A 14,784-nucleotide genomic window follows, 5' to 3' on the forward strand; every position below is an offset into this window, starting at 1 on the left:
TTTTGGGAAGGTTAGTCTGTCCAGGAACCGTTTCATCTTCTCCGGCTCTTCCGGGGGTTCTGAAGTGTAAAGCTTACTATAAAAGTTCCGAAATACCTTATTCAGTCCTGACGGGTCCTCCACTCTGCTCCCCTTCCCCCGTCCACCACTCTACTTATTTCGCTGGCCGCCTCCCTCTTCCTGAGTTGCTGCGCTAGCAATCTGCTGGCCTTCTCCCCATGCTCATACACCACTCCCCTTGCCTTCCTAAGTTGTTCCACGGCCCTACTCGTGGATAGCACCCCCAGTTCCGCCTGCAGTCTCCGTCTTTCCCTGAGTAGGTCCTCCCCTGGGGTCCCCACATGCTCCTCGTCTATCCAGTGAATCTCCTCAACCATTTCTGCTCTGTCCCTGTGAGCCCAAATTGAGATCAGCTCCCCCCTCACTACTGCCTTCAGCGCCTCCCACAGGGTCGGTGCTGAGACCTCCCCTGTATCGTTCACCTGTAAGTAATTTTGCATACACTTCCGCAGCCTCTCACATATCCCCCCCTCCGACAACAATCCTACGTCTAACCTCCATTGCGGGCGTTGGTAATTCGCCCCACCGACCTGCAGGTCCACCCAATGTGGGGCATGGTCCGAAATAGTGATTGCCGAGTATTCCGTATTCTTTACCTCCCCCACACAGTCCCTGCTCAAGATAAAGAAATCAATCCTAGAGTATACTTTATGAACATGCGAGTAGAACGAGTAGCCCCTTCCCGTCGGCTGTCTGGCTCTCCAGGGGTCCACTGCCCCCATTTGCTCCATGAACCCTTTCAGCTCCCTTGCCATTGCTGGGAGCCTACCCGTTCTGGGACATGACCGGTCTAGCCCCGGGTCGAAGACCGTATTAAAGTCCCCCCTATCATCAACTTGCGTGAGTCTAGGATTGGAATCTTCCCCAGCACTCTTTTAATAAAGTCCCCCCCCCCCCAATCTGCTAGCCCGGTGACTCATCGCTCCGGCGTCCCCTTGTCTCACTCCCATTGTTTCCCTGACCTCATCTTCCCACTCCCCAGCACACCGTCCCCCACTCCGACCCACTGGAGCAGTCTCACTAAGATGGGAAAGATCAAACAACAAGCTGGAAACATCAAACAGCACCGCGAGGCTGCTCCAGGTACAATACAGTTCCAGCTGTGTACACAAGTGCTAACCCACATCCCTTTCTGAGCATTAATAAAATAGCAACACAGTAACACAGTACCCGTATATCACCCACCCAATACCAAACATAAAAACCATAGACATCAAAAAAACCCCAACCAACATCTTTAATCCCCATTGCTTACCGGCCACCTTTATGTTACAATGAAGGCTCCAGCACACCCAGAGAACACGACAAAAGGAATCAACAACAGCAGAAAAAAGAGAAAAGGGAAAAAAGAGCATACGAGAGGGGGATCCTCTCTTTTTTTCTCCCCCCCCCCCCCTTCCCCCCTGTAGGCAAAAGCTACCCAAAAATACAACACATAGAATCATAGAATTTACAGTGCAGAAGGAGGCCATTCGGCCCATCGAGTCTGCACCGGCTCTTGGAAAGAGCACCCTACTCGAGGTCAACACCTCCACCCTATCCCAGTAACCCCACCCAACACTCAGGGCAATTTTGGACATTAAGGGCAATTTATCACGGCCAATCCACCGAACATCTTTGGATTGTGGGAGGAAACCGGAGCACCCGGAGGAAACCCACGCACACACTGGGAGGACGTGCAGACTCCGCACAGACAGTGACCCAAGCCGGGAATCGAACCTGGGACCCTGGAGCTGTGAAGCAATTGTGCTATCCACAATGCTACCGTGCTGCCCACGTGCCACCTTTAAGACCGTAAACAGTCGACCATCAGTCCAGGCACAGTAAGCATCCCCCCAAATGATAACTCTCGGACCCTTAGCTTGCGTCCGTGGGTCCTTTTTTCGGGACTAGCCCCTGATCCCTCGCGAAGCCCATCGCTTCTTCGGGCTCGGAGAAGTAGTGTTGTTGGCCCTGATGAGTGACCCAAAGACGAGCCGGGAAGAGCAAACCAAACTTCACGTGCTTTTTAACACCTCCTTAACTTGTTTAAAGGCTGCTCGACGCCTGGCCGCCTCCTGGCTTAGGTCCTGATAAATGCGAAGAACACTGTTATTCCACGTGCTGCTCTTAGCGCTCTTTTCCCACTGCAGCACCCGCTCCTTTTCCACAAACCTGTGGAACCTAATCACCATTGGACGGGGGGGGCCCTCCGGATGCACCTGTCTAGCCTGTACTCTGTGCCCCCTCCAGCTCCTGCGGTCACGAAAAGGCGTCCGCCCCCATCAGTTGCATCAACAGGTCCACCACAAACGCTGTGGCATCAGCTCCCTCCACCCCCTCCGGGAGGCCGATGATCCTCAGATTTTGTCTGCGGACTCTTATGTTCCAGCTCCTCTACTCTGTCCAACAGTCTTCTCTGTCTCTCCTTCATCCCATCGACCTCTAGCGCAGCAATCGTCTGAGCGTCCACCTCCTCCACCGCCTCCCCCAGCTCCTTAACTTTTTTGTCCTGGGCATCCAATCTCTGGTTCAATTGATCCACTGCCTTCTGAAGTGGGTCCAAGTTATCCCGCTTCAACGATTCAAAACTGCTTTTTATCACCTGCAGCATGTTTTCCAGCGCCTGCTGGATCGCTGGGTCCAAGGTCCATAGTCCGCCATCTTTGCTCCCGGGTCAGCTTCGCCTGCACCTTGCCTTTGTCCTTTCCTCTCCCGTTTTCGCTGCTTTCTGCTCTCCCGCGGTTCCATGCAGCTCTGCCCGTTCCTCAGCATCTCCGTGGCCATCTTTCCAGCGCTCCGCAGTCCCGCAAAACCGGGGAACCAGGTCCTCAAATCCCGTCGGAGTGAGAACCACCGAATGTGCGGCTCACTCGCTCATCGCCGCCACCGGAAGTATCGAATTCTATGATTTTTAACCTCCATCTCAAATTGTCGTTCTCTCCTCTTGCGTTTACTTCTCTCTTGTATCAGTCAAAGATAAGATCACTTGTCTTGCATGCCGTTCCACATCCTAACTGTACTGTCGCCTGAATCTGTCCCTGGAAAAAAAATCTATCCTCCAGTTCACTTACAACTGCACCGTCAGAAATTCCAACTGTATGGCCTTTGGCCCTCCATTTGCCACAGCCTCTGTGGCTGCTGGTTTTCTCAACTGCAGCCCTGCAGCTACATTAGCTTTAGCCCCCAATAAAACCATTCCTCACTCTCACCCTGTAACTCCCCTGATACAGCCCTCCTCTCCGTACCCTTAAATCCAAGAGACTTGACAGGTTGGTGAATGACTGGTCTGGCCATTGTTTTGGGCGAGGCGTTTTCAGAACCCCAAAATGTATCATGAAGTTCAACCAACTTCCCCCTTTAATGTATTTGTTGCTTTTCCGAGAACACGGCCTTTTTCCTAGGTGTGGGATTACAATTATGGACACGTGGGTTTTTAAACACAAAACAATGTTTATTCCATGAACTCAGCTTAACCCCTTTTAAATAAACATTGGATCTCTGAACACCCCCTTACTTCAAAGATAACCCCAAAAATATTACAACACTAAATAATCCTTCAGTTATTCCCTTCAACATCCAAGAGAGACTTAACACCTTTAAACAGAAACACATCAGGTTAAAGGCATTACTTTTTTGAGTTTAAATCACCCAAATGATCCAAAGATAGTCTTTCATGGCAGAGATCACAGCAGATCCAGCTCACTGCAAACACAGACACTCCCAAGCTCTTTTCCTCAAAACTGAAACTAAACTGCAAAATGGCTGATCTGAGCTCAGCTCCACCCACTCTCTGACATCACTGTTTTCTTAAAGGTACATTGCTTAAACATCCATTTCTTAAAGGCACTCTCACATGACCATCCACTGCCATATTTAGCTGGATTGCATAAAACATGATTGCATCCTGCACTTATCTATTGCTCACTATTCCAGGATCAACCTGGAATGGAAAATTAGCTTGCAGCGTCTTTTCTTAACTACAAACTGCATTCACAAACCCCTTTCTGCCACCTGAACTCTTCCCTCATGAGTTCATGAACAATTTGTCACAAAGATTGAGACCATCCAATGGGTGCTTCCGCTGTGTCACTCTTTAGCCCAACAGGACAAACCACCTATCCTGAACTTGTAACTTTCTTTCTCTCATTTCTGTCCTATCTCCCCTCAAACCCTCTCCAAGCTTATCTTGTCCATGACATCCACTTTCTGATCCCTTGAACCTATTCCTACTAACTGCTGAAAACTTGGCTACCATGTTAGCCGATATTGTTAATGGTTCTTTCTTTTATGGCATTGTCCTTTCCTTTTAACTTTCCAGTCGTCACACCACTCCTCAAACTGCCAGCCTTTGATCCCAGAATCTTTGTAAACTACCATCCCAAACAATTTACAGTACAGAAGGAGGCCATTCGGCCCATCGAGTCTGCACCGACCCTTGGAAAGAGCACCCCACTTAAGCCCACACCTTCACCCTATCCCTGTAACCCAGTAACCCCACCTAACATTTTTGGGCACTAAGGGCAATTTATCATGGCCAATCCACCTAACCTGCACATCTTTGGACTGTGGGAGGAAACCGGAGCACCCGGAGGAAACCCACGCGCACACTGGGAGAACGTGCAGATTCTGCACAGACAGTGACCCAATCCGGGAATCAAACCTGGGACCCTAGAGTTGTGAAGCAACTGTGTTACCATGCTGCTCATCTCGAACCCCTGCTGCCCTCTAAAGTCCTTGAGCGTATTGTTGACTCCGTACCATCTTTCTCTGAATTCAGTGCTTGAATCCTCCAATCAGGCCCCTGCCACAGTAGCGAAACATCTGTTTCTCAGATTCTACTTCCTCTTCTATTTTTAATCCAGTCTGAGATCTGACCATCTGGACTATTTGGATCTGAGAGCCAAAGTTTGCTTTGAGTTTTGCAAGACATGTCATTAATGTAAATTATAAAATGAAGTTGACTCAGCCCAATTCTTGGGGCACCCCACTCATTATCATTTCTTTCCCCATGTAAAACCTGTCTTTTTTTAAACATATATTTTTGTTCCAAATGTAACAAACAAAGACGACAAAACTTGTGCTTTCTCCACCCCCACCACCCACCCCCACCCCCCAAAATGTTGCTAGTCGCACCGATCCCTAAAGATGACTATGAACTGCTTCCACTTAGAGTGGAACCTTGCTCCAACCCTCTGACAGCAAATTTGATTTTCTCCAATCCTAACCAGGTCTGTCAGCCAGTCCGACGCCCTAGGTGGCACTGCCGATCTCCAACCAAGCAAGACTTGTCGCCGGGCTACCAGAGAGGCAAAGGCCAAAATGTCTGCCCCCTTCCCTTCACCAGCTCTGGCAAGTCTGAATAATTGAACATCGCCACCAGCAGACAGGGTTCCACCTTGACCCCCACGATTCCCGACATGGTCTCAAAGAACTCAGCCAGCTTTGGGCATGACCAAAACATGTGGGAGTGGTTCACTAGCCCTCTCTGGCATCCCTCGCATCTCTCCTTCACCCCAAGGAAGACCCACTCATGCGTGCCTTGGTCAGTTGTGTCCAATGCACTGCCTTCAGTTATATCAGGCCCAGTCTAGTACAAGTGGAGATGGAATTAACTGTGTGTGGGATCTCGCTCCAAAGCCGCCCTGCTAGCTCAAGGCCCAATTCCTCCTCCCACCTCTCCCTTGTCTCAACCAACGGGGCCCTTTCTTCCTCCAGCAGCCACCCGGATATGTCTGAAATCTCTCTTCTGCCAATCATCCTGCATTCTGTCCTGCAAGGTGTCCTTTGATAGCTGTGGAAATGAGGGGGCCTCCGTGCAGAGAAACTCATTCCTTCTCGGGAGTTGAAATTTCTCCGTCAACTCCTTCTGACTTGCAAACCTACCATCCACATACATGTCCTTAAACCTCACCACCTCCACCCATTCCGAGTGGGATTAATTTATGGTTGCCACAAATTGGTGCTGAGGCGGATATGCTCCTCCACCTTAAATGGTGCCTGAATTGGTTCCAGACTTTCAACAATGCTACCAGCACTGGGCTCTTCGAAAACCTGGCTGGGGAGAGCGGGCGATGGGCAGCACCCAGCTGCCACAAGAACGTCCCTCCACACGATGCTTTCTCCATCTGCACCCTTTTCATGGTCACTACCCAGTAGTAGACCATAAAATTTGGCAGTGCCATACCCCCCAAGCGCCGTTTCCGCTGCGAATCCTGGGATTCTTCTCTGACCTCACGAAGGCCGAGATCAGTTTATCCACCGTGGCGAAGAACTATTGGGGAAGAAAATCGGGGGAGTGACCGAAACACAAACAGAAACCTCAATAGGACTTTAATTTTTATCATCTGCACTCCTCCCGCCAGGGAGAGCGGAGTGAGTCGCACATCCGCAGGTCACCAAGCTAGCCAGATTCTGTTTTTGGAGCCCTGCCTAGTCGTGGGCCATCTGGATCCCCCAAGTTCCTGAACTTAGTTTGGGCCAACCTGAATGGCAGTACTCCTAGCTCCCCCTCCTGGGGGGTAACCGGGAAGAATTTACTCTTACACAGGTTTAGTTTGTATCCTGAGAAGGCTTCATCCTCCCTTCAGGAGCTCCATTATCCTTCCCAAGCTGGCTAGTGGGTCCGAGACATAGAGCAGTAGATTGTCAACATAGAGGGACACTCTCTTTGCTCTCTGCTTCCTCTCTCAATGCCTCTCCACTCACCTGATGACCTGAATGCAATTGCCAGAGTGAACAGCAATGGGCAAAACGGACATCTCTGCCTTGTGCCCTGTACAACTGGAAGTAATCTGAGCTCATGGCGTACGCCCAGATGCCTGCCGTGGGAACAGTGTGCAACTCTTTCACCCACGAGATGTATATTGGCCCAAACCCAAACCGTTCCAGTACCTCAAAGAGGTACTTCCATTCCACCTGGTCAAAGGCCTTCTCTGCATCCATGGAGAAGCTTGGCTAAAACCTTTGCATTGGTGATCAGAAGTGAGATACCCACACTCCACCGCGTCTTTGTCTTTCTTCAGAATCAATAAGATCAAAGCCTGTGCCAATGTGGGCTGCAAGGCCCCCCTCATGGCTCGTTGAATATCCCAAGCAAGTGTGGTGCCAGCACTACTACAAACATTTTGAAGAAGTACACCTGGAACCCATCTCCCTCTCTGCCAATCCACCTCCAAAATGAAGTCTATCAACCGCTGTCTAAGTGCACACTGTCCTCTTTCTTCTCGCCCTCCTCCAAATTCCCTGTGGGTCCTGTTTGATTTCCCTCCCATAATCGCCACCTTCAGTTCTTTCCATAATGTGGCGGATGAGACTTCCCCCATCCTGGTCGCAGCTCACATAGTTACCGATGGCCAGTGCTGTCTTTTCACAAAAAGCCTCGTTGGCGAGGTGAGCCATTTCCAACCTGTATGAGGGGAGCGCTGGGCCCGGCCTGCCTCCAACCTCACATCCACAGACAATATTCTTTGGGTGCCATTAGCATGGTTATTTCGGCCTCTAATGAGGTAATTTATCCATCTTGCTCCATGCTAGTCCTGCTCTGTGATCGTCCCCTCCAATTCCAGGATTGTTTCTCCCTGTGACTCCAGCCACCGCTCCACCCTGTCCATCAAGCCACGGAGGGGGGCCACTGATGCTTCAATAGCCATTTCCATCATAACGGGTCCTCCTTAGCTGCTTTCCTGTGCTTTTGCGATGAACTCCATCAGCCTCTCCGAGGAATGGGATGGGAAGCCTCTCCAGGGTCTGCTATGTTCGACTTTGTGCCGCCACTTGGGCCCACTGACTCCGACACGGGGGCTTGCTCTGTATATTTTTATTCCATTTGCATCTCGCCCGGCAGCCTGCCAACATTCCCACCTGATAGTGCCGTTGATGAGGATCAGGTCAATCCTATTTACTTCACTTTTGGTTCCCATTCATCGGGTTAGAAAGGTGCAAAAATGAGTTTCCAGGTTCGTGCCACCTTTTGTGCAGGCGATTAGCTCATGGTTGCCACCGGAAGTGATCTGCTGTCTTTTACCCTTCAGGCAATTTCTTCTCTATCCCCAATATTTACTTTGAACCCCCACGCTTAGGTTTTAATTAATCGTGTGAAACTTTGTCAAATGCTTTGAAGGCTGAGGTATGATATATTACCACCACTCACTTAGGATGGTACTTCCTTGGAGAAGTTGAATATTCTGGATATTGAAGGAATTACTAAATGCATAGTTAAACAGTGATTCCAATAACCATTAGAGAATTTTTTATTTTAGCTGCAGTGAACAGGTCTTATTTGGAATATTTTTTAATATTGTCAAGTCAAGACATTTTAACCATAAATATGCTTTCTTCCCAAGGTGAAAACTGCCAAATTAAGGATCCCAAATATGGTTCTGTGATCGATCTGCACCCACTTGCCAATGAGGATCAGGTGGTGAAGGTTGATGAATATATATATCACTTCAGAGTATGTGACCAATTGAGCTTTAACTGTGGAGCAGCTTCAACCAGTCGGGCAGATTCAGTATCAGCATGTCAGACAACGACTACCTTCAGTAAGGTAGCAGGTATGTTTCCCCTTTCAATATGAAGTGATATGAATTAAATGTTTCTTTTTTTTTAGGAAGGAGTCTACATACCCAGGTTTCTCTCGACATAAGCAATATTCTGATTAAATAACTGGAGGCAAGCAATTGATTTTAAAATCCCCTTCTCTCCCTGGGAGCGCTCTTGATACTTGCAGAGTATGTCAAGAAATGTTTTGGTAGTTTATAGCGTAAATTAACTTGATTAAGCTGTGTTTATTTGAATACACCAAGTGTGACTGTATGTTGGTAAAACAGAAGCACTAGTACCGATAATATTGACATTTTGCAATACCAGCTTCCCAGCAGAAATCTAAAGTAATACAGAGCCATATGACCAAAGCAATAATTATTGAGATATCTTGGCAATACCCAAGACTGATAATCATGTATTCATCGCTATCCTTGATTTCATCAGTTTTACGAAGGCCATGTTCTTTGCGATGTTGTGTTCTGTTAGCTACTTCATCTCCCCTTTGTAATGTGTCCTTGTCACCTAATACTAAAGCGGTAAAAATATGTGCTTTTCTAAATTTTAATTTTCCTATTCTTGTTTCATGTGATCATTTTGAGTCCAGAACGACTTGAGAGATCCAAGTGACCAGTGATCTTAAGAGGATGATATTGTAGCTACAGGGTTCCCAAGTAATTTTCTGTATGAGCCAACCTGAGCAGAGCACCTTGCAAATGGGCAAAGTCAAATGTATAAAAGTACTCAACATTTTGCATTTCTGCAGAAATGTTTCTTCATAATTTTTGTTGAGGCTGAGTTTAGTTCCATAGCTGAATATAATTAGAATGTATATGCCACCATGAAGTCCAGATTCACTAAATTGAAATCAGTGTAGTGATCTCCCCCCCCCCCCCCCTATAGATAACGCAGGATTCAAATCAGAATTCAGCTTTCCCCAAATACAAATTCACCAATAAACATGAGTTTGCTTTTTGAATGTCATGCAGATTATCTGCACTCCGACCAAAAAAATTGTTTCTGAACTTCCTGTTCATTTCCACTAGTTGTCTTTTGTGTGCCATTTTTCTTATTTACAGAAGAGAAAAATTGTCAGAAAGAGACCAGCTGGCTTATTGAATATGTCCCATTCAGCTGAGTTTCAACCAGGCAAACCTGGCTCCCCAGTATAGTCTAAATGTTGGGGCTAGACCGTTCAGGAGAGATGTCAGAAAAAACTTCTTCACTGAAAGTGGGTTAGAGGTTTGGGACTCTCTCCCACAAACAGCATTTGAAGCTAGATCAGTTAATTTTAAATCTGAGTTTTTTGTTAATCAAAGGTATCCAGGGACATGGGCCAATAGCAGGTATATGGAGGTAGGTCACAGATCAGCCATGAACTCATTGAATGGTGGGATAGGCTCGAAGGGCTGACTGGCCTACTCCTGTTCCTATATTCACCACCTACCAGCACCCATTTAATCACCTGGGAGAAATGACAAGCAAGCATTCCCGTGACCAAATTAGGGGGAATACAATTCATTTGGATCATTCCTCTCCAGCCCCTGAAAGCAATTTAAAAAGTGAACGCCAGGTGATAATGGCAATGAGGTTATTACCCATCCCCATCATATACCATTTTATGTGCAACCAGACCAGTTTTCTCCAGGACCTAGTCCGGCAACAATTAACTTAAATTTATATAGTGATTTTAAATTAGTAAAACATCCCATAATGCTGCAGGGTCATTGAGTACCATTTGACACTGAGTAATGTGAAATATTAGGACAGGAGACCCCAAAAACTTAAGAGGTAAGTTTTAAAGAACATCTCAACAGAGGAGTGATAAATTATTGAAGGAGGGGGGAAGAATTCCACTGCAAATTGCAGAAGGCCAGAGGCTAGAACTGGGGGAGGGCAGAGATTCAAGGCAGAAGGAAGGGCACAGTAATGGAGTGACTTAAAAGGATGTGAATTCTAAAATAAATCTCCATTCGAAAGCCAACGCAGGCCATATATAGGAGAGAATTGTGTGCATGATTTGGGGTGAGTAAGGATGTGAACAGCAAAGTTAAAATGTGCTCAAGTTTGCAGAGGGTGTTCGACAGGAAGCTGTATCCACGTCCTGGGTCAGCAACATGTTCAAAAGATCAGTGATAATCTGGGAAATGAAAATCCTTCTAATGTCTAATCTTTGCTTGCATAACCTGTACACTTCTGATGCAAAGTCAGTGGCCTGAATCATTAACACTATTTCTCTCTCTATCTTCTGAGTACTAGCAGCGCTTTTGGATGCTACTTTCAGTTTCTGACATTTTGCTGTTGCACACCTTTTCTCACACTTGATATAGCTCCATGGTCTCTCCATTTTCAACTGACCAGGTGTAGAAACTTAACTAAAAGCAAAATGCCACAGTTGCTGTAAATCTGGACATGACAGAAAACACTGGAAAAACTCTGCAGGTCTGGCAGCATCTGTGCATAGAGAGAGAGAGAGAAAGTGAGTTAGCGTTCCGAGTCGTCATGGCTATTCTTCAGAGCAGAAACATGTTCTCTGGTTTCTTTATAAACCAGTTCTGTGAAAGGCAAAATAAGAATCATGAATTCGGTATTTACTACACGAGGCTTTTTGAGCAACTTGCTGTTCCCACTTCCCCGCCTTTTCCTTGTAACCCTCAAATAGTTTTCTCTATGGATAATTTTCCAATTCCCCTTTCAATGTCACGATTGAATTTCCCTCCATCATTGTGCTCTAGGGTAGTACATTTCAGATTCTAACCATTTGTTGCTTTTTTAAAAAAAGATGGATGCAATGTAATCATTTAGTGCCTTGACTATGCCCCACCATCTCTAGGTCCCTAACTCGCGCCACTCTTCCTGCTGCCACACTTTGCTCTTTTTATACCTATAGAAAACTTTTGGATTCACTTTTGTGTTGGCTGTCAGTCTCTTCTCATACTCTCTTTGCTTTTTTTTAAAACTTCTCCACTGAACCTACTATAATTCAGCCTGGATCTCGATTGTAGTTTCCTCATAACTGTCCTATCGATCATTTTTCAGCTTCTTACCCTATCTGTTATTCAAGGAAGTTTTACACTTGTTTGTCCTACCTTTCCCTGTCATGGGAATGTACCCTGATTGTACCTGAAATATTTTCTCTTTAGCAGAACAGTGGGCTGCCTTCATAGTTTTGCCTGACAATCTTTGATTCTATTTTCCCTGGGCTGTATCCATTTGCAACCGTTGAAGTTGGCTCTCCCCAATTAATTGCTTTTACACTGAATTCTCTTTGTCCCTTTTTACGAGCCAACCTAAACCTTATGATGATATGACCACTATCCTCTAAATGTGCCCCTACTGACAATTGATCGACTTGGTCCCCAAATCCAGCAATGCCTCCTTCATTGTTAGACTAACAATAATGGTGTGAAAAGGTCTTCTGAACACTCTGGAAACTCCTGCTCATTTACTATCCCAGTCTGTATTAGGGAAACTGAAGTTCCTAATGGTATTAATTCAGAGGACAATTGCAATTTTCTTTTGACTGCAGACAGAACTTAAGTTGTCTGATGTGATTAATTAGCAGGACAATTCAAATTTTATCCTGTTAAATGGCAGCTCATTCTGGCTATTTTAGCAGTGCAGTGTCTGAATTGTAATTGAAAGTTTACATTTTAAAACATCATGTTATTGTTTGCTATGCCTTCTAAAAGGACGCTTTACCCAGAACTTAACCTATGAAGATGGATTGATAATGATAAACTACACAAGAGGTGATGTTTGCCATAATATTTATGAACGGTCAACAGCCATCCTGTTCTACTGTGATCACAGCCAAACTGAGGTCAGTGAAATACTAATGTGTGATTTAGAGCTGTCAATTAATATTCTGTTGCATGAAGGTTACCAGTGCATCGCCAGCCTTAAAACTCATTCCTGAATATTAAGGCGGAATGTTTCCTTCAAACATTTTTAAAATTCAAAACGTGCATTCTGTGTTGTCTAATTTTAAAACCAATGCCTTGCAAGAAAAAAAGATTGATTTTTCACATCTCTAGAAACGCTTCCTATCTGAAGAAGAAATCTCCTGACATTATGTCCATGGATATTAAAGTTGCATTTTTGACATTTAGTGGAACTTTATCATGGAGTATTTAGATCCACGTTTTAATCTAAATTCTATTTTTTTTTTTTTAAACTGTTTTAATCAAAATGGTTTCTTGTATGGCATGCTCATGAGTTGAGTGTTTGCCTTAGTGGCATGTGCAAATTGGTCCAGCAGCATACAAAGCTGACATGCCATGTAGCCCCTTCAAATTGATTCAGAATGTTGTGGTGTAATGGCATGTGCGATTTTACTGTAAATGTGAGCCTAGATGTACTGGAAACTGGGTTAGATTTTGTTCCAGCGATGAGGGTCCTCCCTCTGGTTGGCTAGGAACACAGCTAGTTCTGGAGCATAAGTCATCAATACGATTGTTGGTAAATGCCAGAGCTCAAGGCCTTTGCAGAATCCAGTGTCTTTAGTAGTTTCTTGATATCACATAGAGTGAATCAAATTAGCTGAAGATTGACATCTGTGATGTTGGGGATCCCAGCAGGAGGCTGAGATGCATCATTCACTTTGCACATTTTGTCCTGAGGATTGTTGCAAATGCTTCAGACTAGTCCTTTGGACTTAAGTGCTGAGTTCCCCCATCATTGAGAATGGGGATATTTGTGAAGGTGCCTCCTCCAGTGAGTTGTTTAATTGTTCATCACCATTCAAGACTGGATGTGGCAGGATTGTAGATCTTAGCTCGGAACCGTTTGTTGTGGGATCACTTAGCTCTGTCTGTCGCTTGCTGCTTTTGCTGTTTGGCACGCAAGTAGTCCTGTGTTGTAGTTTCACCAGGTTGACCACATTTTTAGAGGTATGCCTCGTGTTGGCATTCTCTCCTGCACGCTTCATTGAACCAGGGTTAATCCCCCGGCTTGATGTTAGATTGAGGTTACAGATTGTGGCTGTGTACAATTCTGCTGCCGCTGATGGCCCACAGCCCCTCATGGATGCCTGGTTTTGAGTTGCTAGATATGTTCAAAATTTATTCCATTTATCATGGTGGTAGCACCACATAATGCAAAACATGCTGTCCTTCATGTGAAGGCAGGACTTTGTCTCCACACTAAATGATCACTTCTGCCAAAACTATCATACTGCCTGCGACAGGTGAATTGGTGAGGATGAGCTCCTGCAGGATTTTCGCTCTTATTTGTTCTCTCCCCACCTGCACTGAAACAGTCTAGCAGCTGCTTTCTTCAGGACTCGGCGAGCTTAGTCAGAAATGGGGCGATCGACTCTGGCAGGTGGTAATTAGCAGCAGGTTTCCTTGCCCATGTTTGACCTGAGACTGTTTTGGACTCTCTCCTGACAGTATACCACTGTGCCGTCACCTCGGGCCTGTCTGGACAGTGGGGCAAGACGTAATTAGGGATGGTGATATTGATATCTGGGACATTGTCTGTAAGGTATGATTCCAAGTTTGCCTGACTCGTCTGTGGGACAGCTCTCCCAATTTTGGCACATGCCCTTTGTTCAATTGACAGGGTTGGGTTTGCCATTGTCTTTTCCGGTGTCTAGGTCGAAGTTGGTTGGTCAGTACAGTTCTTTTAGACTTTATCGCAGTTTAATACAACTTGATACCTTGCTGTTCCACTTCAGAGGACATTTAAGAGTCAACCACATTGTTGCCAGTCTGGAGTCAGCAGATTTCCTTTTCTAAAGGCCATTAGTGAACTAAATAGATTTTTACAGCGATGGGCACATGGTCACCAGTGCTGAGACTAGCATTTTAATTCCAGATTTAATGGCTTAAATTAATTCCACCAGTTGATGTGGTGGAATTTGAACCAGTGTCCCAGAGTATGAACCTGGGTCTCTGGGTTGCCAGTCCAGTGACATTAACACAGGACACTGCTTTCCCCTTTGGGCATCAATTTTAAAATTCTCAGGATGGTAAGATTCTTAATGTACCTGACGGTAAATGCTGAGAGGGTGTTTCCCCTCATGGGAGAGTTTAGGACCAGAGGGCATATCTCAGAATAAAGGGGTGCCCATTTCAGACTGACATGAGGAGGAATTTATTTTCTGAGGGTTGAGAGTCTTTGGAACTCCTTGTCACAGAGAGCTGTGGAGGCAGATTCCTGTTGTATATTTAAGGCTGAGATAGATTCTTGATGAGT

The 14,784-nt window shown here is 45.9% G+C and overlaps 1 protein-coding gene across 1 annotated transcript in view; it reads left to right on the forward strand.

Moving 5' to 3' along the window:
• The window catches only part of igf2r (insulin-like growth factor 2 receptor), a 267,979-nt gene that overhangs the window by 167,012 nt on the left and 86,183 nt on the right, over positions 1-14,784 (forward strand). The window contains exons 27-28 of the mRNA XM_072503630.1: positions 8,385-8,594; positions 12,276-12,406. Of these exons, the coding sequence (XP_072359731.1) occupies positions 8,385-8,594; positions 12,276-12,406 (341 nt within the window). The remainder of the gene's footprint in view (positions 1-8,384; positions 8,595-12,275; positions 12,407-14,784) is intronic.

Source organism: Scyliorhinus torazame, chromosome 1, assembly GCF_047496885.1.
Source record: "Scyliorhinus torazame isolate Kashiwa2021f chromosome 1, sScyTor2.1, whole genome shotgun sequence".
Classification (NCBI taxonomy): Eukaryota; Metazoa; Chordata; class Chondrichthyes; order Carcharhiniformes; family Scyliorhinidae; genus Scyliorhinus; species Scyliorhinus torazame.